Source organism: Phocoena sinus, chromosome 11 (genome assembly GCF_008692025.1).
Source record: "Phocoena sinus isolate mPhoSin1 chromosome 11, mPhoSin1.pri, whole genome shotgun sequence".
In the NCBI taxonomy this organism is placed as follows: domain Eukaryota; kingdom Metazoa; phylum Chordata; class Mammalia; order Artiodactyla; family Phocoenidae; genus Phocoena; species Phocoena sinus.
Genome location: NC_045773.1, coordinates 11,036,701 through 11,064,093, shown reverse-complemented (window position 1 = coordinate 11,064,093; position 27,393 = coordinate 11,036,701). Strand labels below are relative to the sequence as shown.

The following is a 27,393-nucleotide window of genomic DNA, read 5'->3' as shown; positions in this document are numbered from 1 at the left end:
TCATGTGAATTCATTTACTCTTCACAATAACCTTTTTTATTTGCTGATAGCAATATTACCTCCCTTTACAGTAATTAGAGGCACAGAGAGGTTAGACAGCTTGCACAGTTCACACAGCTGATAGGTAGAGGAGCTGTGATCAGAAGGTTCATTCTATACTATGAACACTATACACAAAAAGTGTATCATCTTGCCTTTCATTATCTTACTTAATATAATTTACTATTATTTTATTTAATTCTCACTTTAGTGCTATGAATTAGGTACTATCAGTAGTGTGCCAGTAAATGTCTAACAGCTGGCTCTCCAGGGAAGGGTAAATTGTAGCCTAAATTGTAGTGTTTGCCAATTTCCATGGTGCAAATACTCCCAGAGTGGTTAATTTCAAGCTACCAATGAGAATCGATGAACTCGGAGTTGGGAAGAAATGTTCTCCATTATATGGTATTTCCATCCTGTGGATACACTACTTGTAAATAGCTTCAAGAATATAGCCAAGGGCTTCCTTGGTGGCACAGTGGTTAGAAATCTGCCTGCCAATGCAGGGAACACGGGTTCGAGCCCTGGTCTGGGAAGGTCCCACATGCCGCGGAGCGGCTAGGCCTATGAGCCACAACCACTGAGCCTGTGCGTCTGGAGCCTGTGCTCCGCAACGGGAGAGGCCGCGACAGTGAGAGGCCCGCGCACCGCGATGAAGAGTGGCCCCTGCTCGCCACAACTGGAGAAAGCCCTCGCACAGAAATGAAGACTCGACACAGCAAAATAAATAAATAAATAAATTTATTTTAAAAAGAAAAGAATATAGCTAATAGTAAACTGTATTAAAGTGATTAGGAAATGATAAGTTTTGAGTATCTATTTGAATATTTATGCCTTTCTTTTTAATGAAATGTATTTAACTATAACTGAACAAAGGAAGCTCTAGAATAATACCTACAACATGTTCCCATTTTTGTGCATAAGAGAAAATTCTCTACCCCGTATATGTGTATAAATGTTTGTTTGATCAAAAAAGAGTAAACTCTTAAAATGGGTTACTTCAGAGATGGGGAATTGAGGATGCCAATAGACAGATTCTCTTTTTCTTATCATACCTCTCTACTAGTTGATGGTTTTACAACCATCATATTGTGCTTTTATGATAAAAAATAATTTATAAAGTTTTCTTTTCTTTTTTTTTGGCCCTGCTGCGTGGCTTGCGGGATCTCAGTTCCCTGACCAGGGATTGAACTCGATTGAACTTGGGCAGTGGAAGTGCTGAGTCCTCACCACTGGGAACACCTGATAAAAGGGGTTTTGTGTTTTTTTACTGTGAAACTAGAATCGGGAGGTAAGAAGTGACTTTTCTATTAAATGGTTTTAGAGGTGAAGGAAATTATGATAATTGTAAAGGTTGAGGAGTGTTCAACTTTTCATTTTGAAATTAGTTTGTTGACTTGTTCACTGTCTTTCTGTCTAGAACGGAAGGTCCGTGGCAGCCGACACCTAAGTGTGTCCAAAGTCTTGGGCCCAGCCACCAGCATCACTCCCTTACACTAGTATAAGAGCTTCTGAACCCATCTCACTGCTTCTGCTCTTTGCCTCTGTATTAATTTGCTAGGGCTGCCATACCAAAGGACCACAAACTGGGTGGCTCAAAACCACAGAAATGTATTGCCTCACAGTTCTGGAGGCCAGAAGTCCAAGATCAAGGTATTGGCAAGGTTGGGTCCTTCTGAGGCTGTGAGAGAGAATCTGTTCCAGTTTCTGGTGCCTCTCTTCCAATTCCTGGTGCCTCTCTTCCAGTTCCTGGTGGTTTGCTGGCAATTCCTTGGTGTTCCCTGGCTTGCAGCTGCAACACTTCAGTCTCTGCTTCTGTTGTCCCATGGGTCTCTCCCCTCCTGTGTCTGTGTATCTTCTAGTCTTCTTGAGGAGAAGAAGTCATTTTGGATTAAGGGTCCACCATACTCCACTAAGACCATCTTAACTGATTACATTGGCAATGGCCCTATTTCCAAAGAAGGCCACTCTCTGAGGTACTGGGGGTTAGGACTCCAATGTATCTTTCGTGGGGACACACTTCAACCCATAATGCCTTCCTACAGTCAGTTCTGCATGGAGCTGCCACAGAAAACTTTTAAAAATATAAACTGGTTCACTCTCCGAGTTCCCCATCATATCAAGACCTGAACTAGGGCGACCATACCCTACTTCCTCTGGTCCCTGCATCTTTCTCCATCCATATCTCTTAGTATTAGGATTCTGAGCTAACCACATGGACTGTCTTTCTCTTCCTAGAGCATTCCATGTGCCTTTCCCCTTCAGAGTCTTTGCTGTTCCTTCTGTCTGAAACATGCTTCCACCAGATGTGTGCCTGGCTCTCATTCTCATGTCCTCCAGGTCTTCCCATCCAGGGCCAACTCCTTTGAGAGGTCTACTCTGACCCTAACCCCTAGAACAGGGACCACTCCTGTGTCTTCTTATTCAGTTTTCTTTATAATGCTCAGTACTACTTGGCATTATATCTTATATTTATTTGTTTATTATGTTACATATCTCCCCCCTGGAATGTAAGCTCCTCAGGGGAAGGTATTTTTTAAAATTTGAAAACCTTGCAGATATTTTAGTGTACTTTTTAGTTAAATTAAACTTTTGAACAGGTGACTCATTTACATGGTTGAAAGTGAAAATGATATAAAAAGATATCCAGAGAAGGCTCGTTCCCATTTCTGGGAACTATCCAGTTTCTGACTATCCAGTTTCCCTGACCCCCATAGAAAACCATTTTTACTAGTCTCCCAGTATCTCTTTATGCAACTACAATACGTATTTGTATATATGTACATATATATTCTTGTTTTCCCATCTTGTACTGAAGATGTCGTTTAATACATAGTTGGCCTCTTGCATTTATGTTCCTTCAAAATATTTCCTGGACATCATTCCATATCAGTTTATATAGAACTTTCTCATTCTTTTTTAAACAGCTCTATAGTATTCCCTTTTGGGAACATACTGGAGTTATCACTTCTCTACTGATAAATACTTGTGGCTTCCATGTTTTATTATATACGACAGGGATTTCCATGCTGTATCCCCAGAGTTTTGAAGTCTTTCTGCACAGAGCGGACTGTCAATAAACAATTGTAGAGAGGATGAAAGATGAATGAACCAATATGAATGAGCCAAGGAGGGTAGTAGGTAGGAAAGGAGCCCAAGGGCGGCTCGCAGGTACGCGGTGCTGCACGGAGGCCCCAACAGGTGGCGCTGTAGGCGGCGGGCGCGCCTGGCCGGGGGGTGGGGGTGGGGGCCCGCCGCTCTTGCCGTGGGCGCAGACGGCAGCGCGGGGACAAGCGTGGGGGGTAGGGCAAGTCATATGACCCGTTCGGCTTCCTGGCTTCGGCCGCTGCCGCCGCCAGCCCGTGCCTGCCAGCGTCGAGCCGGGGTCCCGAGGAGCCGTTGCGGGGTTCGGGCCGAGGCCCACTTGTGTGGAGGTCGTCGTCACCGCTGCCTGCCCGCTCGCCCGTCCGTCCTTCCTCCCGGCCGCCATCATGCTGGCTCTCATCTCCCGCCTGCTGGACTGGTTCCGCTCGCTCTTCTGGAAGGAGGAGATGGAGCTGACGCTCGTAGGGCTGCAGTACTCGGGCAAGACCACCTTCGTCAATGTCATCGCGGTGAGTGCCCTCCCGCTCACCCGCGGGGTCCGCGGGCAGGCCTGGCTTGGGGGTCCCCTCTGCGCGGCGGGGCTCTTGGGAGTGTGTGTGTGTTGGGGGAGGGAGTAGCCATGCTTGTCACCTCCCCTAGGGTCAGGACTCGGAGCTTCGCGTGTGTTGGTGGCTGAAGTGTAGCGCTGAGATCGGCAGCTGAAGGGTTAATTCCATTTAGTAGTCTTCTTCCAAGCGCCGTGTTCTTAACGCGGCCGGGGTTTGGAAAGGGTGGAATTGGGCTTGTCACATTTTTAAGGCGCTTGGGGGATTGGGGTTTCCTTCGGGTTTGGTCTGTGAGGGCAGCGGAAGGGTTAACTCCAGCTTGTCACTTTCCTGAAGGGTGGGATTTGGCGACTCCGTGTGTCCCGTGAGAAAGCATAAAAATTGAGATCCTCTCAACTAGCCACTCGGGACGAAGAGCCCCGATGTAGGAAAGCAGGGGACCGGTGGGGACTCATTCCTGAATTCTGTGGGCAGCTTCTCCGCTGTAATTCAGTTACTGGTTTTCACCCGTTCCCCGAGGGGCCAAGATCAAGTTGATTGTGCTGCGCTCACCGGTAAAGCTGGGGAGGGACATTTCCAACCAGTCCAAAGTAGTGCATAGCTTTTATTTTATTTTACTTTACATATCTAATTGAAGTGTAATTGATTTATAAATGCACAGCTTTTATTAAGCCGAGCAATTAGGGGGTCTTTGCATTTCTAGAGCTAAATGTCCTCATCTAGGGGGTAAGATTTGCAGCCAGCGTAAAGTTAACTACGTTGAAAAAGCGGGGGTGGTCTTTTGTGATGGTGCTACTTAAATGAAGGGAGGGGAAGGGTCTGGGCAGGAACGTAGCTTATATTCCACGTCCAGGGAAAGGGTGTCTGGGAGGGAAATTGCCCTGGGAACCTATATATAATGTGGTGTTTATTCAGCAGTGATTGAGGGGAAGGAGGATGATTCAATATTGCTTGTTTGGTTGGCTGGGGAAGAAATAAGAGCGAAAGATTCTCGTCAATCTTTATTTACAGCCCAGGAGTTGCTGTGCCTCAGTCTTAGCTGATAGGGGCTTGTGCTTGCCCAGCTACTCCAAAGAGAGATGGCAGCAGTTCCTCCACCGTTTAGATGATGGGTGAAAAAATAGGCGACTAGCTGTCCAACTGGTTGGGTTACTGGAATTATTCAAACACGCCTTCCTTGTTAGGGAACACAACTTGTGTAACTCGTGACTCTCAGTCCTTGCAGTTATAGAGCAACAGGAATGAGTAAGACTTGGAGAAATAGAGATAAGCAGAAATCCAAACCTCCTTTGAGGAATGTTGCATGGCCTACTTTTTGGGCTCTTTTTGTATAATATGATTGGGGGGGGTGCTTGAGATGACTTTTTTCAACAGTCATAGAAAAGTGGAATGTGTGTCTAGTACCACTAAAATTAGTAAGGAAAAACTTTGGGCTAAGTATCCATATTCGAACTTTTGTATGATGTGGAAAAGATCAGCCTGAGTGCAGCTGAGCTCCTTTAACTGTAAATTTTCTGATATTCCTTTCAGATAAGAATTGGTGTCTCCTCCTAAATTCTATCTTTTTGACAAGACTGAGTTAATTTATAGTGTATATAGGTGTATTACTACAGTCAGTCTTGTTTGTTGCAGAGAAGTAGTTATTCTTGGGAAACCTAAAAAAAGTTTAGTAAATCTTTGAGGAACTTCTAAAAATACAAGCTCGATTTTCTTGCTTATGTTTCCAGTAGACAGTGTAGTTTAATATAATGAGCATGAACTTTGAAGTCAAGCATCCTTGGGTTTGCAGACCGGCTCTGCCACTTAGCAGCCTTGTATCCTCTTTCAGTCCTTGATTTCCCATCTATTAAGAGGAGATAATAATGGGTTTCTTACAGAGTTGCTGTGAGTACATGAAATGACAGATGTTAAGTGACTTGCATCATGCCTGACTATAGAAGGGGTTAGATAAATAGTAACTGATGTTATTATTTGTAGTGGGTATACTCGTTTAATGCAGAAACGATATTTTGAAAAATATTCAGAAAGGAATTAGCTGGGGTCATTTCCGTCTTTGAATTTGTGTATGTATCCAAATGTGGACTGCTGTAGTGGATTCCTAGATTGTGGCAAGTAATCACATCATGTCCTCCCCATTCCCCCCTTTTTTGCATTAGATTATTTTAACATCTGGAAAGCTGTTGAACTCAAAGTGAACTATTATTTTAACGTTAGACTCTTCGTTGCGTTTTGTTTTGGCCGCGCAGTGCGAGTTGGGGGATCTTAGTTCCCTGACCAGGGATTGAACTTGGATCTATGGCAGTGAGAGCTCTGAGTCCTAACCCCTGGACTGCCAGGGAATTCCGTATACCATTCTTTTTGAAATGATACGATGTGGGTAGGTTCTGTTAAGAAAAAAATAGTGAGGGTAATTGCCCGTGACCTTTAAGATGCTGGGAAAAAAGAGACCTCAGTAAATTTCATGCCTTTTTTTAAACCTCAGACTTTAATCTAATCTGTGGTTCCTATAGAATATATTGAGGGTGAGGAAAAAGTTAGTAATTAAAAGTGAATTTACAGAGTTTTAGATAGAAACAGTGTGTCCAAAATAGTAAATTTAGCTTTATCTTAAAAAAAATCAACTGCATTATTCTTTGTATAAAGTGTTTGATGTATAGACTCAGAAATTCAGACGCGTTGACTCCTACGTGTTACTTTAGAAAGTTGGCTGTTTATTTCTCAAATTCAACAAGTAACTTTCCAGGTAGGAAAAGCTTCAAGTGAAGCCAAGTTTCTTGGGTAAAAATCAACTTTTTGTAAACGTCAAATTAAAATGTGTCTTTATTTTCTGCCTTAAAAGTTAAGAAAACTTTGAGTGATGTCATTTAACTTACTCAAAAGGTTTGTGAAGCTGAATTACTTATATGCAGGGTTTGGTCCATTCTGAAATTAGGCAGTTTGCTTACGGAGAGTTTCAGTCCTCAAATTCATATTCTTATGGTTTCAAACCCCAAATGATACTTCATGTTATCTAATGTTTTATGTAGAGACACTTAATATACATAGTGTTCTCTTTGTTTTGAACATTAAAAAACGAAAAGAAACACATCTAGTCTTTAATTTTTTTGATTAGTGTTAGGAAATGAAATACTGCCCATTGCTAAGTATTATGGCAGTTATTACGTAATAAAGCATGTGTCTTGTATGTGTAATGTATGTTGAGTAATCTTTATTTTTAACTGAGACCCTTAGATGGGTTATAGGATACTTATGAAGACATGTTTAATAGGATTTACCAAAATGTTATGGGATAAGTTTTATAGACATTGTGTATTTTGAAATTAGTAGTATTATAAAAATTTGTCTACATTTTTGTGAAGTATCGAGAGCTCAAAGGTTAATCCAAGGAAAAGTTTATTACTGCTGAGAATTAGAAAAAGGAGATATTTGGGAAAATGGTAGAAATCTGGACCTAGAATAATTTTTTTAAGAGTTTGTAAAAACCTTAATTAAGTGGTCTAATTTTACCCTCATTTTATAGTTGTAGGTAGGAGATCCAGAAAGGTTAAGTGAAATTCCTAAGGCTAATTAGTAGCAGAGATAAAATTAGAACCCATGGCCAGTGCACTTTCTGCTTATCTGCGTCTGTAGATTTACCTGAGGTTAGAACCATAGAGCTGTGAATTGGGAGCTCTTAATCCTTTAAACATCTGTTTTGAATATAAATATACTCCTCTTACGAATCTGGATAGCTTTTTAGATCGAACCTTCTTAAGCATATTGACTAACATTTGAGGAATACACACACACACACACACACACACACACACACACACAGTGTTTGTGTATTTGAGGACATCAATTAGAGGAAAGAATGATAATCTATGGAAAGTAGCAATAGTGGAATATTATAATACTATGTTTGGACATTTAAATAACTGACTAACAGGCATTGTTGGGTTATTGAACTACGTTTAATATCTTTTAAGAGCAGAAATAGTTCTGTGATCAGAGTGCTTCTTATTGAATTACTTTGGAGTAAGAAGGGCAAAAATAGTTTTTAAAGAAACCATGCTCACCTGTAAAGTTTAGCAAATCTGAAACTTGACTGTAGGAGCTGGCCTTCCAGTGAAGTCATCTTCAGATACAGATTCAGAGTTGTGGAACAGGAGGCATCCTGCCAAGGAGCATTTCTTCAAAGTTCTTTACCCCCTTCCCCTTTCCCATTGTGTTTTCCATGCAGGCTTAGAATCTCAAAACAAAATGTTCTCGTTAAGAAGCTGTTAAGAGTGCATTAAGGCACTTTAAATTACTAACTTAGAGGATATTTCACAACTTAAAGCACTGTGTTTCTCAGAGATAAAGTGGAATGTCAGTGAACATGGATACAAAATGCATTGCACCTATTAAAGAATAGTTATTTACATATTATTTTTAGAATATCTTTTTTTTCCCCTAATTATCAAAATAGCACAGGGTCATTAGTAGAAATTTGAAAAGAATACTATAAAATAGAAGAAACCGCTTGTTATCTCCACCATCCAAAGTTAACTACTGTCAGCATACCAGAGTATTTCCTTTTCATCTTTTTTTTTTAAAAAAAAGTATGTATCTAAACGGCTAAAAAAGTCTTGAGATAATGTTTATAATGTTTGTATCCTGGTTTGTTTTCTTTTAATTACGGTGTACACATTTTTCTGTGTCTAAAACCGTCTTTAATTCCTTCATAATTTATCCTGTTATAGCATATCTCGTGGATATACCACGTATATTTGATCATTTCCTCATTATTGGACAGTTGAGTGGTTTGCAGGGTTTTGCTGTTGTACATCAGTTTGATCTGCATTTCCTGAGGATGGGTTCCAGAGTTGGCATCACTGGGTCAAGGGTGTGAACATATTTCATGTCAAATGGCCAAATTGCTTTCCAGAAAGTATGCACTCCTACTGAGAAGGTCTTCTGAACAAAACTTGGACTTTATTTAAGCACTTTGTCCTGTGGTATTTTTAGGGCATACTTAGTTTTGTTGGTAAGGTAAAGTTAACCAGCAGTATTTTAAAACTATCCTATCAGATAATTGCTCTGTTTCTTTGTTTAATGTTTTAAGAAGTACCTATTTATGCTTCAGCAACTGCTAAGACTGAGACTATAGAGAACATAATTCCTTTTTCAATTTTCTTTTTTACTAAACTTTGCAGGCAAGCCATATAAATACAGCTCATCCCCTTTAGCTATCACAGCCTAATTTGTTTTAAACTTCCTGGTGGATTGTCTTAGGGGTTTGTACTCCAGAATTACGGCATGTTTCCGTGCAGTCCTTACCTAATCTTGCCTATTATAGTGGGATGCTGCTCACTTTTTTTTGCGGGGGGTGTATGAAAAGCAGTTTTTCCTAAACCAGAGTCTAAGAAAGTTTGCCAGGTAGACCACTTTTTGAAGCTATAGCATATGAAATTTTTACGTTTATAACTTGAGTATCATTTTTACTTGTAAAAGTTTATTTATGTCTTTTGAACTCTTGTACGAAAAAAAAAAAGGAAAGAAATATTAACCCGTCTGCTGAATAGGTCAAAATCAAACGATAATTTAAGGCATTTAGTTTTTCTGAGACAGGACAAACCAAAATTGAAATCTGTAATGGAGTGATTTGAGTTAATTTCTTTCTTCAAAGTAAAAACCGCAAGTCTTACACTCTATTGTGCTATTTTTTAAAGGTTACATTGTTTTTTGTTTTTAATAAATTTATTTATTTATTTATTTTTGATTGTGTTGGGTCTTCGTTGCTGTGCACAGGCTTTCTCTAGTTGTGGTGAGCAGGGGCTACTCTTCATTGCAGTGCGGGGGCTTCTCATTGCGGTGCTTCTCTTGTTGCGGAGCGCGGGCTCTTGGCGCGCGGGCTTCAGTAGTTGTGGCTCGCAGGCTCTAGAGCACAGGCTCAGTAGTTGGGGCGCACGGACTCAGTTGCTCTGTGGCATGTGGGATCTTGCCAGACCAGGGCTCAAACCTGTGTCCCTTGCATTGGCAGGCGGATTCTTAACCACTCTCCCACCAGGGAAGTCCCGTTATATTGTTTCCTAAATTAGATATTGGATCTTGTATTTGGATCTGATTTCATAGTTTTCCCAGTTTTATATAATAGAATAAGATTCTTACTTCATATCCGGACAAACTTTTTTTAAAAATTAAAATATTAATAAAGCTTTAGGGTTCATTTAGAAATTATCTCTAAGAATACTGTATGTTTTAAAAATTATAATACTGGCAAAATAATTTTAGGATTCAGGTACCTAAGTAGTGACACTTCTCTTGAAAATTGAGGCCTTTCCTCTTAAACTGGGCTAGAAAAGTAATCATTTGTTGTTAAAAAAAAATTGTATGATGATTGGCAAAATGCTTCTAAAAATGTCTTTTGTATCAATTTCCTTGATGACAGTTACTTAAGCATCTACCAAAATAGTGTTACTATAAGAATATATTTTGAGCCTAAATTTGTTGGTATATGAATGTGGTATGGTTGAGTTCATTTGGAATATGTATAAGTGGCTACATGAATTAGAATGCATGGAGGTTGGGAGTTGAAAGCCAGATTATTTAGGTCCAGATCCTGACTCTTAACACCTGTACTATTTTTGGCAAGTTATTTAACCGCTCAGTATCTGCTTCCTTACTTGTAAAATAGGAATAACAGTAGTTTCTACCTCATGGAGTTATTACGGGTTTATACTTCTAAAACACTGAACAGTGATCAAAATAAGGCATGTGTTAGCTGCTAGGTTACTATAATGTGATCTCCTGGAGAGCAGGGAATTCTCTCTTTTTTGTTCACTGATGTGTTCCAAGTGTCTTAAACAGTTTCTGGCATACACTGGGTGCTAACATGTATTTTGCAATGGACAAATATTACATTTAAAATATAAAATTAAGAACAAGTGTCTTTATGAGCCCATATTCATATTTCAGTATGCAAAGTGTAGCATAAGGTTAGGAATGAGAGTTTTGGAGTCTGATAGATTTGGATTTGAATATTGACTTGGCTATATATCACTTGTATTAGCATCTGTGTGTTTCATTTTTTCCTCCTCTGTAAAATGTAGATGGTCAAAGAACTGCCTCCTGGAGTGGTTTTCAGAATTAAATGAATGTATGTAAAGTGCTTAGCACTGTGCCTGGCACATAGAGAGCGCTCTAAATGGTAACTGTTATGTGTCAGGGGTAACATTTGATGTAATCATCAGCCTTTATGCTCAATTATTTTTTAGATTTCTCTTAATTATATTTAAATATTTGTAGCTTTTGTTTAGGAAGTAAGGTTTGGTTTTGTTTAATTCTTGGAAAAGTTTTGAGCACGTTATATTTTACCATGTTGAATTTTTTTGGTAGCTGAGATGGGCTGGTAGAAAAAATGTTTTAGCCTCCTGGATAGGCTAGTTATTTTTGATGGACCTACTCATATAATCCTTCCTTTTAGAAAATGAGGTTAATAGATCTATATACTTCTCCTTGGACTGTGTGTGTGTGTCTGTGTATATATAATTGTATTATTTGTTATGGAAAGAATTTACAGGGAATTGGAAATATGAGTTCTTTTGTTTGTCCCACCACTGACTAATGGCAGGACTGTGGACAAGTCATTTAACTTCTCTGTTCTTCGGTTTTGATGCTTGTGAAGAGTGAATAAGCACTGACAACCTTATTCTTTGAGAATTTAGTGGTGCTTTCCTATATCTGGAATTGGAACTCTTACTCATAGATCAGAGAATAAAATAAAAGTATAAAGGCTCCAATATAAAATGCCGGTTATAAGATCCCAGCCTCTCGCCAGAAGAAAAACTGAGATGGTTTGCTGCTTTGTTTAAGAGGTGGAAAGGTAGACGGATCCCAACAGGAAGAAAAGAGTGAACCTTTTGAGTAATACCTGCCCTCTAGAATTCAGGTGTCCTGTACAAATGTATGCTTAGATGAACTTTTAAAATTTGTATTAAACCATAGTAGTGCTTTTTGTGTATGTTTGTTGTAATTTTTAAACCAGGATTTAAGATCCAAGTGGATTTTAGTCACTGTTGACAGCTGTAAATTTGCAAGCCCCAGCAGGCAGTATGCTGTGTCTGTGTTGGCCTGTTCTCCTAGATGAGAACTGGGCTCTGCAGACTGCACGCAGGCTGGGCCAGAAAGGGCTTTTGGCAGAGTTTCCTTTCTTAAGGTGGCTTAAGGTCTGGTTTAGACACTCATCACTAGGCTACCTTTTCTTTACTTTTTTTCTTGAAAGCTCATTTTGTCTGGAGAATGGTTTAACACGAATATATAGATTTGATCATTTCTGAATAGTTTCTTTCAGAGGAAAAACTGGGAAATGGAGGAAATTCACTTTTTTCTCCCTCTATAATCTACCTGTTTCATTCCACTAGCTGTTGGTTTCCTTATTTTGATCTTATTATTTCTTCATTCAGTGGCTGAATTAAAAAACTTAAAACGTTTAAAAAATACACAAAATCCATGTTGTTTAAAAAAGTAGTGTGGATATACAGATTGGAAAAAATAATCTTTAATACCATTAAGATTTAATCACTATTAATATTAAGCTGTATATCCTTCAGATTCTTTCCTCTCCCTTTATATATACAAATATCAGCTTTTAAAAAATTGATGTATTTGACATATAATATATTAATTTTAGTTGTATAATGTAACGATTCTATGTTTGTATATACTGTGAAATAATCACTGCAGTAAGTCCAGTTAACATCACTACCATACATAGTTAGAATTTTTTTTCTTGTGATGATTACTCTCGTAGTAACTGCAAATATACAATACGGTATTCTTAACTATAGTCACTTTTCTGTACATCTCGTGACTTCTGTATGTATTTTGTAACTGGAAGTTTGTACCTTTTGATCTCTTTTCACCTATTCCAGCCCCAATCTGTTCTCCGTCTATGAGTTGGGATTTTTTGTCTTTTATTTTAGATTCCGTATATGTGTCTTTCTCTGTCTCACTTATTTCACTTAGCATAATGCCCAGTATATGCTTTCTTGATAACATTGATGGGATCATGCTGTACATGCTGAGTGGTCTCGAGTAGTCTACTTGATTTACCTACTTTGACGACTAATAGGCAATTCACATTCAGTCAGTTCAAGACGGAATTCCTGATCCCTTCCTCTCTCAATCCAAGGAGCCAACATCTACCCTTATCTTAAAAATATTTTTTTACAAAAGAAAAAAAGGATGTTACAGGCTTTAAATAACCCTTATGTGTACATTTTGGTTACAGGCATGATTTTCCACTGTTGAGTGATTGAAATGTTGGCGCCTAAAACTTTCATTTTGTAGTTTTCTTTGGAGTTCCAGGAAGTGGCCCAAATGATTTGACCAGCTTTAACCTTTACATTTTCCTGTCATCCTATGTATGGTAGGTATCTTCCCCAGTCAGGATTGATCATGTCACCTCCATTGTAATTTTCACCACACTTACCACCATCAGAGATTATCTTGCTTGTTGTCTTCATCTGTCTTCTGAATATAAATTCCATAGGGGCAGGGCTTTTTCCTTTTTTCATTGGTGCATCCCAATGCAAAGAACAGTGCCTGGCACATAGTAAGCTCTCTAAATATTGACTGAATGAATGAATATAACAGCAAAGTAGTGTATCTATTCTTTTATACTCAGACTGTGTGCAAGGCATCATGGTAGGAGATGATTCATAAATGTATCAGGCAAGGTTATTTGTGGTAGAGTATTTGCCTCATAATAGCCATGTATAGGATAGAAATATTAAGTGCCTTAAAATTGGCACATAATGTTATGGGAATCTCCCCACGGAAGACATCAGGGGAGTTTTAGAAAGGCAGTTTGCTGGCTTTGGGTGGGACTGTGTTGAGAATGGCCATGGAGCTGAGCTTTGAGTAGGGTGGTTTTCATTCATTCAGTGGATATTTGAATCAGTGTTCTAGGCAACATATGCATAATGAAGAACAAAAGAGATACGGTTCCTTCTGTTGTGGAGCTTCCAGTGCCACGAAGGAACAGTAGGAGAAGCAAAGACACAGTTGAGGGCAAGAACTTTTGTCAGATTGAGTGTAACCTGCATGAAGGGAAAAAAACCCAAAATCCTAGAAAAATAGGTTGAATCAGTTAACACAAAGCCTTGAGTAAATTTGAATCTGTAGGCATGGGGAGCCATTGAAGATTTTTGTTCATGGGAATGAAGACCTGTGTTTCCAAAGGATTAATTTAGTAGCAATATAGAGAGCATCAAGAAGGAAATTGGTTGCAAGATTATTACAGAAGTCTAGTTGAGAGATAATTAAGTGGGGTGGGGAGTAAGAGAAAGTAGTGAGCTTTATTATGGAAGTGGTGGGTACAGTTGAGCAGTTGAATCAGATGTACAGGGCAAAGGGGAATTTGTAGTCAAAGACCTTTTTAAGGATTTAAGTGGAAGATGGTGGAAGAGTGAGACGCGAGATCACCTTCCTCCCCACAGATACACCAGAAATACAATTTCACAATTTGTATGGAAACACTAAAGACCCCGAATAGCCAAAGCAATATTGAGAAAGAGAAACGGAGCTGGAGGAATCAGGCTCCCTGACTTCAGACTATATTACAAAGCTACAGTAATCAAGACAGTGTGGTACTGGCACAAAAACAGAAATATAGATCAATGGAACAGGACAGAAAGCCCAGACATAAACCCACACACCTATGGTCACCTTATCTTTGATAAAGGAGGCAAGAATATAGAGTGGAGAAAAGACAGCCTCTTCAATAAGTGGTGCTGGGAAAACTGGACAGCTATGTGTAAAAGAATGAAATTAGAACACTCCCTAACACCATACACAAAAATAAACTCATAATGGATTAAAGACCTAAATGTAAGGCCAGACACTGTAAAACTCTTAGAGGAAAACTTAGGCAGAACACTGTGACATAAATCACAGCAAGATCCTTTTCGACCCACCTCCTAGAGAAATGGAAATAGAAACAAAAATAAACAAATGGGACCTAATGAAACTTAAAAGCTTTTGCACTGCAAAGGAAACCATAAACAAGATGAAAAGACAGCCCTCAGAATGGGAGAAAATATTTGCCAATGAAGCAACTGACAAAGGATTAGTCTCCAAAATTTATAAGCAGCTCATGCAGCTTAATATGAAAAAAACAAACAACCCCATCCAAAAATGGGCAGAAGACCTAAATAGACATTTCTCCAAAGAAGATATACAGACTGCCAACAAACACATGAAAGAATGCTCAACATCATTAATCATTAGAGAAATGCAAATCAAAACTACAATGAGATATTATCTCATATCAGTCAGAATTTCCATCATCAAAAAATCTAGAAACAATAAATGCAGGAGACTGTGTGGAGAAAAGGGAACACGTTTGCACTGCTGGTAGGAATGTGAATTGGTACAGCCACTATGGAGAACAGTATGGAGGTTCCTTAAAGAACTACAAATAGAACTACCATATGACCCAGCAACCCCACTACTGGGCATATACCCTGAGAAAACCATAATTCAAAAAGAGTCGTGTACCAGAATGTTCATTGCAGCTCTATTTACAATAGCCAGGAGATGGAAACAACATAAGTGTCCATCATTGGATGAATGGATAAATAAGATGTGGCACATATACACAATGGAATATTACTCAGCCATAAAAAGAAACGAAATTGAGCTATTTGTAATGAGGTGGATAGACCTAGAGTCTGTCATACAGAGTGAAGTAAGTCAGAAAGAGAAAGACAAATACCGTATGCTAACACATATATATGGAATTTAAGGGGAAAAAAATGTCATGAAGAACCTAGGGGTAAGACAGGAATAAAGACACAAACCTACTAGAGAGTGGACTTGAGGATATGGGGAGGGGGAAGGGTACGCTTTGACAAAGCCAGAGAGTGGCGTGGACATATATACACTACCAAATGTGAAATAGATAGCTAGTGGGAAGCAGCCACATAGCACAGGGAGATTAGCTCGGTGCTTTGTGACCACCTGGAGGGGTGGGATAGGTAGGGTGGGAGGCAAGGAGACCGAAGAGGGAAGAGATATGGGAACATATGTATATGTATAACTGATTCACTTTGTTATAAAGCAGAAACTAACACACCATTGTAAAGCAGTTACACTCCAATAAAGATGTAAAAAAAGTTGTTTTTAAAAGGATTTAAGTGAATGGTGGGAAATATGATTGTGTGATCAACAAGTAGCACATATTGGGGTAGAGAAGTTGGAATGGGTGAAGAGAAGGGGATAAGTTGAGTATAGAACGTATTATATAATTAATGATATAAAGGGAATGCTGTTTGGGAAGGGAATTAGTACTATATTTACGTACAGTGGCACTAAAACTGAGGATTGAAATTTCCTCCAAAATCTTGCCAGTGTTTTGTATGCAAGGACCAAGCAGAATATCTCCACTCCTTCAGAATTGCAGTTGGACTATCTTTTTTTTTTTTAAATAAATTTATTTATTTTAGTTTTGGCTGAGTTGGGTCTTCGTTGCTGCGCGTGGGCTTTCTCTTCTTATGGCGAGTGGGGGCCACTCTTCGTTGTGGTGTGTGGGCTTCTCATTGCGGTGGCTTCTCTTTGTTGTGGAGCACAGGCTCTAGGCATGCGGGCTCGGTAGTTGTGGCTCACGGGCTCTAGAGCGCAGGCTCAGTAGTTGTGATGCATGGGCTTAGTTGCTCCGCGGCATTTGGAATCTTCCTGGACCAAGGATCAAACCTGTGTTCCCTGCATTGGCAGGCGGATTCTTAACCACTACGCCACCAGGGAAGCCCCAGTTGGACTATCTTGATTTATTTTTGGTGCTTAGGTACATTAATCTGTGCCCAGAATGCAGGCCTTACATAACAGGTCCTTTCTGCTGCTGAATGAAGGCTGTGTGTTCAGAGTGACTCATACTCTTTTATAGTCTTGGAAGCCCTTGCTACTTTGAAGAGGAATGTTTCTATCCCTGGAACATGTCTGGTTTAGTGTCTTTCTACTGAAGAGAAAAGTTGGTATGTGTAATTTATTTTCTTTAAACATAAAGAGTATCCGATTTGTTGGGATTTTTTCTTAGATGCTGGGTAAGCTTGTAGATAGTATTAGGCTCAGAATATCATTTTTTCTTTCTTGTCAGTTTACATTACTGATTATTTTACTGTGTGGTTGTGAAAACAAAGTGTGATCCTCAGTTCTCATCTCAGGCAGTTTGATATCTGCTTAGAGCCTCACTTAGTGCAGTCTGTCGTGGATTTATAGTGCTCAAAGCGCTCAGACACATCAGTTCATCTTGGAACGTGGACATTACCATAAAACAAGACAGGAAGTGGCTGTGCCACGTACACTATGTCGTTCTCAAGGGTGGTTAACACAAAGAATGTTCCTAGACCTCCTATTTCTTTTAATTTCTTTAATTTCTTTATTTTTAGCTGCATTGGGTCTTCATTGCTGTGCGTGGGCTTTCTCTAGTTGTGGCAAGCGGGGGCCACTCTTCGTTGCGGTGTGCGGGCTTCTCATTGCAGTGGCTTCTCTTGTGGCAGAGCATGGGCTCTAGGCGTGCGGGCTTCAGTAGTTGTGGCACGTGGGCTCAGTAGTTGTGGTGCGCAGGCTCAGTAGTTATGGTGCATGGGCTTAGTTGCTCCAAGGCATGTGGGATCTTCCTGGACCAGGGCTCAAACCCATGTCCCCTGAATTGGCAGGCAGATTCTTAACCACTGTGCCACCAGAGAAGCCCCATCCTACTATTTCTTAATCCTCCTTTTCCTTTATTTCCATCACACAGGGCATTCAAGAAAAATCTTTTCATTCATTTAGTTGATGAAACAGTTGACTGTTTTATGAAGTGCTTTCGCACACAATGCATTGTATGATTTTTTTTGGCTCCTTTGTTAAGTGGGTATTCATTATATAGGGTAAAGGAAGGTTTAAGTGACACAGTTTTTAGATAGATCTGGAATTCAACTCCATTGCTCAGCCTGAATGTTGTGTTCCATAAAGAAGGCAAACTATGATGCATCTATGGTGACCGAAAAATCCTTTAGGGTTTTACTTTGCCACCGGATAAGTACAGTTCTTCCAAGTCCTGTGACAGACTAGTTTGGAAATTGGACATGACCTTGTGTTGTTCCATATGCAATTTTAGCTTTCTTTGGCTGTTTGTTGCCAAATACTTTGTCTCCTTTACTGGTTGTTTAAATAGCCCCTATTTTATCGTTTCTAGGAGCATTTCTAAATCTTAGTGTTTTGTTGTGTTTTTGTGAGACTTAGGAGGGGGTCTTAAATTTGCCAGTGTGGGTGTGGGGAGAAGGATAGAGGAAGCAGGCCTTTGGAATCCATGTTAGACTGTGGTAATGAAGGAGAATGAGACACCCAAGATATCAACACCCCCCCCCCCCCCCCGCTTTTATTTTGGCCTACAGTACAGTTTTTATCTCCCGGTGTTCCTTTTCCCTTACATGACACTGTCTTACACATTGTTTAGGTCCCAGATCTGTGAAACCTTGCCCCAGCTCTTCTCCCAGGCAAAGTTAATTGTCCCTTGCTCTGTTGTCATAATGCTTTGTTCAGAGTTGTATTTGAGCCAGTTATCTGTTCATCTGTCCCTAATTCCAGACTGTAAACTTACTTATTATTATTTATGCCCCCTAAGTGTAGCTCTGGGCCTGACTCAGTAGGTGCTTCATAATTACCGACTTAATAGAGTGAAGCAGAGTCAGGTCATGTATGTTGGGTCAGACAGGCCTAAATTTGAAATCTAGATCTGTCAAAGCTCTGTGATGCCCTCAGAATTTTAGTTTGCTCATTGGTGATGTGGGAGTGAGACTAGGTACCCCAGGGACTCATGGTATGAGGTAAGGTAATCAGCACAATCCCTGGCATATAGTGAATGCTCCATAGTTAGTAATTATCATTGTGGTTGATGTGATGTTTGGGAATTAGGGCAGGGCCATGTGCTCCATTTAGATGGTAGGTGAAATGGAAACCCCTCACTCCTCAAGTGAGCACTGAGTAGGGATTCAGTTGCAGTGGGGGATGAAAGGCTCCTGAGTGTCAGGGTAGAGGTGTAATGGGTGCTAGGGACCAATTTCTGATTCTTGATGAAGGTTTTCCATTATTGTGAGAGAGAAACTAAAATAACAGATTGTCCTTTGCCGTAATCCACTGTAGATGTGCCAGGATGTTTAGAGCAACCGTTTGAAAATTTTGCTGGTTTATTTGGTTTGTCTTCCTGTTTGTACATTTAGTTGTGGTTACTGGTTTTGGCTTGGTGGGAGAGCTTCTGATTGCTCTAAGTTGGTATTTTACTGCACATGCTAGTAGAATACTAGCATAGTATCTATTTACAGCCTCTCAATTGACCATTGAGTGTGTATTTTGTTGTTGTTGCTTTTGAGCATCCTAACGTTGCCTTCAAGCTTCTGGACAGATGATGACCTTTGCTTATTTATCAACAAATAACCCTCAAATGCCTGAAGTATTATATTCAAGTAGTGAATAACAGGGCTTTGAAGTTCAGACTTGGATTCAAATCCCAGTTTTGCCACTATTTATAGCTGAGTGTGTGACCTTGACACCTTGACCTCTAACTTCCATTTCTGTAAAGTGAGGCCAATAAATCAAATGGTGTTGTGCTGCTATGGTTATTTTTATTGTTATTAATAGGGTAAGCCAGCAACATGTATCCTAGCTAATAACTAATGTATTCTTGATGCAGTAATCACATATAACTGGAAAATATTCTTGTTACTTTCAGCCTCTTTCTGCACTTTCAGTTCCCTGCCAAGCTCCCCGCCCGGATGGTAGTAAGTGGGGTTGTAGACAGCTACTGAATTAATAATGATGTTAGCATCTCAGAAGGCTCTGCAGTTTGGAACCTGAGCAGTGTACAGTGACTCAGTGTTTCATGACTGTCCATCATTTAAGAGCTGAGTTTCAGTATGAAGCAATTCTGATTACACTGACTGGGCTAATGGAGTAACCTTACAGTGTTTAATGTTTCTTTGGGGACACCCAGAGAGCCAGAGGGTGAAAAATAGCCATTGAGAGAGAACGTATTCAGATCATTTTGTGCAGCCATGCCACTGTACTGCCAAACTGATAAACATTGAATAAGAGATGCCTCCGCTGATACACAAATAAATAGATAGCTAAAAGAATTGATGTATTTTAGTTTAATATGTTTTTAGGGAATTATTAACTTTAATATTTAAAAAAGTAAACAGCGCTACTAAACATTTTACAGTGGGGGAAGACAAAGCAACCCACATGATGTTATTAGTGGAGGAGATAAGTTTGTAAATCCACAAGGCCAGAAAATGTTACAAGTAGGCAGTAAAGGACTAATAAATTAAAATCCATGTTTTAATGTACCCTAATGATAGGTCCCACAGTTTGCTTTCTCCAGAGTCTGACATCAGAATTGTGTTTATAAACATTTTCTTGCCTCCACTACTTCTGTCAAGAATGCCTAGGCTAGGGCTTCCCTGCTGGCGCAGTGGTTAAGGATCCGCCTGCCAATGCAGGGGACGTGGGTTCAAGCCCTGGTCTGGGAAGATCCCACATGCTGCAGAGCAACTAAGCCCTTGCGCCACAACTACTGAGCCTGCACTCTAGAGCCCATGAGCCACAACTGCTGAGCCCGTGTGCCACAGCTACTGAGCCTGTGCTCTAGAGCCCGTGCTCCGCAACAAGAGAAACACTGCAATGAGAAGCCCGCGCACCGCAACAAAAAGTAGCCCCCGCTCTCTGCAACTAGAGAAAGCATATGTACAGCAACGAAGACCCAATGCAGCCAAAAATAAATAAATAAGTTAAAAAAAAAAAGAATGCCTAGGCTAGTCTTTAAAAGATAAGGGAGGATTGCCTATCTGTTTTATGAAATAATTGTGGAGCATGGTTTTAGTAGCTTCATTTATCTTCCAGATGGAAACGAGAACTGATAAGAGATCATATGCTGTCATCAGGCAAGATATGGTGTAATCCTAGGTTACATTTAGAGGATTTTTCATTCTAACATTTAAGGGTTTCAAGTAGCAATAGTAGTCATGGATTAAGTTCTAAACTAGGAGATGGTTTCTTGGTACCTTCTAAGTAATGTCTTTGACATTTGTTTGATTGCAGATCTAAAAAGCCACTAATGGATATTACAGTTTCAGTGAGCAGTGAAATTTGTTTGCCTGGAAATAGATTGAGGCATACTCAGACAATTGTGCAAAACGTTGCCAACAGTTAGATTTCTTCATGGCCTAGAAAAACTCCTGTATAACTTCCCTTAAAGAAGTGGAGCTGGGCTTCCCTGGTGGCGCAGTGGTTGAGAGTCCACTTGCCGATGCAGGGGACACGGGTTCGTGCCCCGGTCCGGGAGGATCCCACATGCCGCGGAGCGGCTGGGCCCGTGAGCCATGGCCGCTGAGCCTGCGCGTCCGGAGCCTGTGCTCCGCGGCGGGAGAGGCCACAACAGTGAGAGGCCCGCGTACCGCAAAAAAAGAAATGGAGCTGAACAGGAAGCAAAAGTAGTTAATGGATGATATTAGATCTGGGAGTTCTGAATGTGTCAGTTCAGTTCCTACAGGGTGTCCTGTCTAAGAGAAGTTAGGGGAATATGCGATACAGAGCTCGCGGGGCTCCTAGTGACCTTCTTACTCATATTCTTTCAGAGGTGGCAGTGGTCATGGCATCATCTTCCTATACAGGATGTGATAGCTTGTTTTCTTCACTTTGGGGACCATGTGTGGCAGTTTTAAATTTAATGCTCTTTTGGTGCCTCAGGAACTAGGCTTCATGGATAAATTCCAACACAGATTGATCTTGTCTTTATTTCTCTATTTAGAGAACATTGGAGCAGGTTTTCACACTGCTTAAAACTGAAATGTGAGTACAGTCAGAAGAGAAAAGACACCCTTGGGGAAGCAGCTGTATGTGTGGAACTGATTTGTTGTATTCTGAAAATTAGAATAAATGGTTCCTGGGATACCAGGAACTATCGAGGAGTTATCACCAGTAACCTCCTGGCAGGGGAGCTTGGCATGCTCCCACTCCGCTACCCTTCCCCACCAATCTCTGTCTGGGCCTAGAGATTTCTATTTAAGAAGATTTAAAATTACTTATTCCATTTCTTTAATAAATAGAGGACTGTTGAAGTTTTTCTTCCTTGGTAAGTTTTGATAGATTGTAACTTTTAAGGAATTGGTCCATTGCACTGGAGTTGTTGAATTTGTGTGCATAGAGTTCATAGTATTTCCTTATTATCCCTTTAATGTCTGTAGAGTTTAGTGATATCTCTTCCTTCATTGTTGGTATCCATAATTTTTGTCTCCTCTTTTTTCATTTGTTAGTTTATCAGTTTTATTTATCTTTAGAGAACCAGCTCTTGGTTCCATTGATTTACTTCTATGGATTTTCTGTTCAGTGTTATTAATTACTGCTCTTACTATTTTCTTCTGCTTGTTTTGGATGTATTTTGCTCTCCCTCCCCCCTCCCCAGTTTTATTGAGATATAATTGACATAAGCACTGGGTAAGTTTAAGGTATACAGCATAATGACTTGACTTTCATATATTGTGATGAAATGATTGTCGCAAGTTTAGTTAATACTCATCACCTCTAGATACAAAAAAAGAGGAAAAATTTTTTTTTCTTGTGATGATAACTCTTCGTATTTTACTCTCTTAACAACCTTCAAATATACCGTACAGTAGTGTTAACTATAGTCATCATGTTGTACATATCTTTTCTTTTTCTAAGTTGTTAATTTGATACCCTTCTTTAATATAAACATTTGAGTCTTTGAATTTCCTTCTAAGCATTGCTTTAGCTGCATCCCACAAATTTGGATGTGTTTTTGATTTAGTTCCTTGAGACTTCCTCCTTGCCCCATAGATTATATATAATCAAGTATTTGGTTATTTCCAGATACTTTTGTGTTAATTATTTCTAGTTTAATTCCATTGCAATCAGAGAACATACTTTGTATGACTTGAACCTTTTAAAATTGCTTAAGTGTTGTTTGATGGCCAGCATATGGTTTATCTTGAATGTTCCATGTTTACTTGAAAATAGTGTATATTCTGCCCTTTTTGAGTGGAGTGTTCTATAAATGTCAATTAGAGCTAGTTGATTGTTGGTGATGTTAACTTCTGCACCCTTGCTTGTTTTCTTGCTATTTGTTCTATCAGTTAAGAGAGGAATCTTGAAGTCTCTATAATTGTGGGTTTATTTCTCCTTTTAGTTCCATCAGTTTTAAATTTATTTTGAAGCTTTGTTGTTAGGTGCATACATGTTTAGGATGTTATATGCTCTTGGTGAATTGATTTATCATTATTTAGGGTCCCTCTTTATCCTTGGTAATTTTTCTTGCTCTGAAGTCTGTTTTGATATTAATATAGCTACTCCAGCTTTCTTTTGGTTAGTCATTGCATGGTGATACTCTTTCTAGCCTTTTCCTTTTAACCTACCTCTGTCATTATATTTGAAGTGGATTTCTTTTTTTTTTTTTTTGCATTACGCAAGCCTCTCACCGTTGTGGCCTCTCCCGTTGCGGAGCACAGGCTCCGGATGCGCAGGCTCAGTGGCCATGGCTCACGGGCCCAGTCGCTCCGTGGCATGTGGGATCTTCCCGGACTGGGGCACGAACCCGTGTCCCCTGCATCGGCAGGCAGACTCTCAACCACTGTGCCACCAGGGAAGCCCTGGATTTCTTGAAGATAGCATATAGTTGGGTCTTTTTAAAAAAATGTATATTCCAACAGTCTGTCTTTTAGTTGGTGTGTTTAAACTACTTACTTTTACTGTAATTATTGGTATGTTTAGATTTAGTTCTACCATTTTGTTTGTTTTGTTTGTCTCCTTTGATTTTTGTTCCCTTTTTCCTCTTCTGTTTTCTATTCATTCTTCAGTATTTTAATTTATTGAGGTTTTGACTGTTATCTTTGTATGGCTCCTTTAGTGGTTATTCTTGGGATTAAAATATACATACTTTACCTAGTTTACCTGAAATTAGTACATTATCACTTCATGTGGAATGTAGAAACCTTAACCACCATATAGGTTCATTTACCTTTTTCCCTTTATGTTGTGCTTGTCATATCATATCTACATACATTGAAAATCATACCAGACAATGTTGTAATTTTTACTTTCAACCATCAAACATTTTATAGTAAAGAGAAAGTAAACACTTTATTACATTTACCCAGATATTATCATTTCTTTTGCTTTCCTTTAATTACTGAAGCTCTAGGTTAGTTTCTTTTATGGCTGAAGAATTTCATTTAGTATTTCTTTTAGAGCATTATCTGCCAGTTGCAAATTCTTTTAGTCTTCTTTCCTTTGAGGATGTCTTTATTATCTTCATTTCTAAAGGATGTTTTCCCTGGATATAGTGTTCTAGGTTGACAGTCCTTTTTTTTCACCCAGCACTTTTGAATAAGCATTTATTATTTGTGATGAGAAATTCATAATCATTCAAATTGTTATTCTCATGTCATATATCATTTCTCTCTGGCTACTTTCAAGATGTTTTTCTTTGTCTTTGGTCTCAGCAGTTCAATTATGATGTATCTGGGTGTGGATTTCTCTGAGCTTACCCCACTTTGGGTTTGTTGCATTTCTTGAATCTGTAAGTTTCTCTTTTGGCAAATTTTGAACATTTTCAGCCGTTTTCTCTCTCTTTTTTTTTATTGTGTAATTGACATCGAACATTATGTTAGTTTCAGGTGTGAAGTAAAATGATTCAATATTTGTATACATTGCAAAATGATTACTACAATAAGTGTAGTTAACCTCTGTCACCTTACATAGTTGCCAAGAAACTGTTTTTCTTGTGATGAGAACTTGAAAGATTTACTCTTAGCAACTTTCAGATATTTAATATAGTATTATTAACTTTTGTCACCATGCTGTACATTATATCCCCATGACTTACTTATTTTATAACTGGAAGTTTGTAACTTTTGACCCTTTCACTCATTTCTCTTACCCCCCATCCCGCATTTCTGGCAACCAGCTGTTTGTTCTCTATCTATAAGCTTAGTTTTTTTGCTGTTTTGTCTTGCTTTTATATTCCACATATAAGTGAGAGCTTTTAATATTTGTCTTTCTTTGTCTGACTTTTTTTTCACTTAGCATAATACCCTTGAGGTCCATCTGTGTTGTTCCAAATGGCAAGATCTCATTCTTTTTAAAGACTGAATAATGTTCCATTGTGCGTGTGTTTGTATGGGTGTGCACATGTGTATATGTCTATTAATCTGTCACATTTAAAAACTTTTCATTCGACACTGGACACTTAGGTTGCACCGAACGTAAGGATGCATATATCTTCTTGGGTTAGAGTCTTCATTTGCTTCAGATAAATACCCAGAAGTGGAATGACTCGATCATATGGTAGTTCTGTTTTTAATTTTTTGAGGAACCTCTAGACTATTTTCCAAAGTGGCGCAAAGTGCCAATTTACATTACCACCAAGAGTGCACAAGGGTTTCCTTTTCTCCACATGCTTGCCAAAACTTGTTATTGCTTGTATTTTTGATAATAGCCATTCTAACAGGTGTGAGGTGATATTTTCTTGTAGTTTTAATTTGCATTTCCGTGATGATTAGTGATGCTGAGCACTGTTTCATGTACCTGTTGGCTATCTGTATGTCTTCTTCGGAAAAATGTGTTTTCAGATCTTCTGACCAGATTTTAACCAATTGCTTGTTTTGCTAGCTTTTGAGTTGTATGAGTTCTTACATTTTGGATATGGGCCCTTTATCAGATACATGATTTACACATATTTTTCCTATTTGGTAAGTTGCTTTTTCATTTTGTTGATGGTTTCCTTTGCTGTGCAGAAGCTTTTTAGTTTGATGTAGTTTCACTTGTTTATTTTTGCTTTTGTTGCTTTTGGTGTTAGATTAAAAAAATTGTCACCAAGACCTGTGGCAAGGAGCTTAGTGCCTATGTCTTCCAGGAGCGTTATGGTTTGAGGTCTTTTATGTTCAAGTCCTTAATTCACTTTGAGTTAATTTTTTTTAATATGGTGTAAGACAGTGAGTGGTACAGTTTCATTCTTTGGTCAGTGAACCTGGACCACTATCCAGTTTTTTGGTTGTCCAGTTTTCCCAATGCCATTGATTGGAGTGACTGTCTTTTCCTTATTGTATATTCTTAGCTCCTTTGTCATAAATCAGTTTATTTCTGAGTTCTCTATTCTCTTCCATTGATCTTTGTGGTTTTTTTAGGCTCATACAATACTGTTTTGATTACTGCAGCTTTGTAATAGAGTATGAAATCAGGTAGCATGGTGCCTCTAAATTTGTTCTTTATTCTCAAGATTGTTTTGACTCTTTGAAGTCTTTTGTGGTATCATTCTTTTTCTCTTATTCTTGGATTTCAATGACATGAATGTTAGACGTTTTTATAGTCTTATGGATCCTTGAGACTCTGTTCATTTTTTCCCCCAGTCTTTTTTTCTGTTTCTTTCAGCTTGGAATAATTTCTCTTGATCTATCTTCAACTTCATTGAGTTTTTTTCTGTCACCTCCATTCTTCTGTTAGCCCATCCATTGAGGTGGTTTTGGTTTTTTTGTTTTGTTTTTGTTTGTTTTAAATTTTGGTTATTGTATTTTTCAGTTCTAAGATTTCCACTTGGTTCTATTTTATGGCTTTTATTTACCCTCTGAAACTTTCTTTCCATTCATTTCAACAGTGTTTGCCCTTCTTGGAGTATGGTTATGATAGCTAGTCTTTGATATTTCCATTATTTGTGTTATCTTGATGTTGGCATCTGTTCAGTGTCTTTTTGCCTTGCTACTTGAAATTTTCTTAATTCTTCACATATTCAGTTATTTTGGACAGTTTGAATATTATGAGACTCTGGGTTTTGTTTAAATTCTTTGGAGAATGTTGATTTGTTATTTTGTTTTAGCAGGCATTTGGCCCAGTTAGGTTCAGGCCACAAGCTCCAATCAACCTTCTTTGGTCTTTGGTTCTTATGTCAGTCCAGTTTGCGGTAGTACTGTTTGGATCATTCCTGCCTGTATGCTACTGAGGGGATTAACCAGAAATCTGGCTAGTGGTCTACTTCATAGTTTAGTTCTCAAGGCCTTTGTTTAGGGTCAGACCCACATATCACAGTTTGAGGATGAGCCCAGGAGTTCAGATACAACTTATGGGGTTCATTTCCCTAGTCCCTTTCTTTATGAATCTCCCTGATACTGACTCATAGGGCTCTCCCCCTCCCCGCTTCCTGATCCTCTGGCTATAAAGTTGTGGGTGGTTGGATGGAGTCAGTCTCTTTGCTTTGCTGTGCCCTTCGCTCAACTGAATCGCTCAGGAGCTAAGTGGTAGGAGAGAGAATAAAGACCAAAGAAAAGAAAAAAAAAAAAACAGGGATTTCTCCCTCTATCACCCCCAGTGCTCTTCTCATCCGCCCCACCCCCAAGTACTTTCCACAGTTGCTATGGTTAGAGAAGATTCCTCCTCTCAAGGTACTTGCTTGGCCATAGCTGCTGTTAGGTGCTCACAGCTTCAAGACTTGGTTTGTCTGGGGGCTATGGCAGGAGAAAGGATAAAACCCAGGGCATTTCTCCCACTTTCTCTGTCCTATTACCCACCTCCCTGCCCGCCCTCCGCCCCCCCCCCCGCCCCCCCCCCCCCAAACACCCATACACAGTCCTCCTACCAAAAAGAGAAGACTCCTCTCTAAGCTTTTTCTGTTCATGCTTGGTATACATTTCTGGCA

General features: G+C 39.4%; 1 protein-coding gene across 1 annotated transcript in view; it reads left to right on the top strand.

Moving 5' to 3' along the window:
* The first annotated feature begins 3,327 nt into the window (after window positions 1–3,327).
* Window positions 3,328–27,393, top strand: part of ARL8B (ADP ribosylation factor like GTPase 8B) — a 60,571-nt gene continuing 36,505 nt past the window's right edge. Inside the window, 2 exon segments of the mRNA XM_032648778.1 lie at window positions 3,328–3,493; window positions 3,495–3,653. Coding sequence (XP_032504669.1) covers window positions 3,356–3,493; window positions 3,495–3,653 — 297 coding nt within the window. The 5' untranslated portion in view covers window positions 3,328–3,355.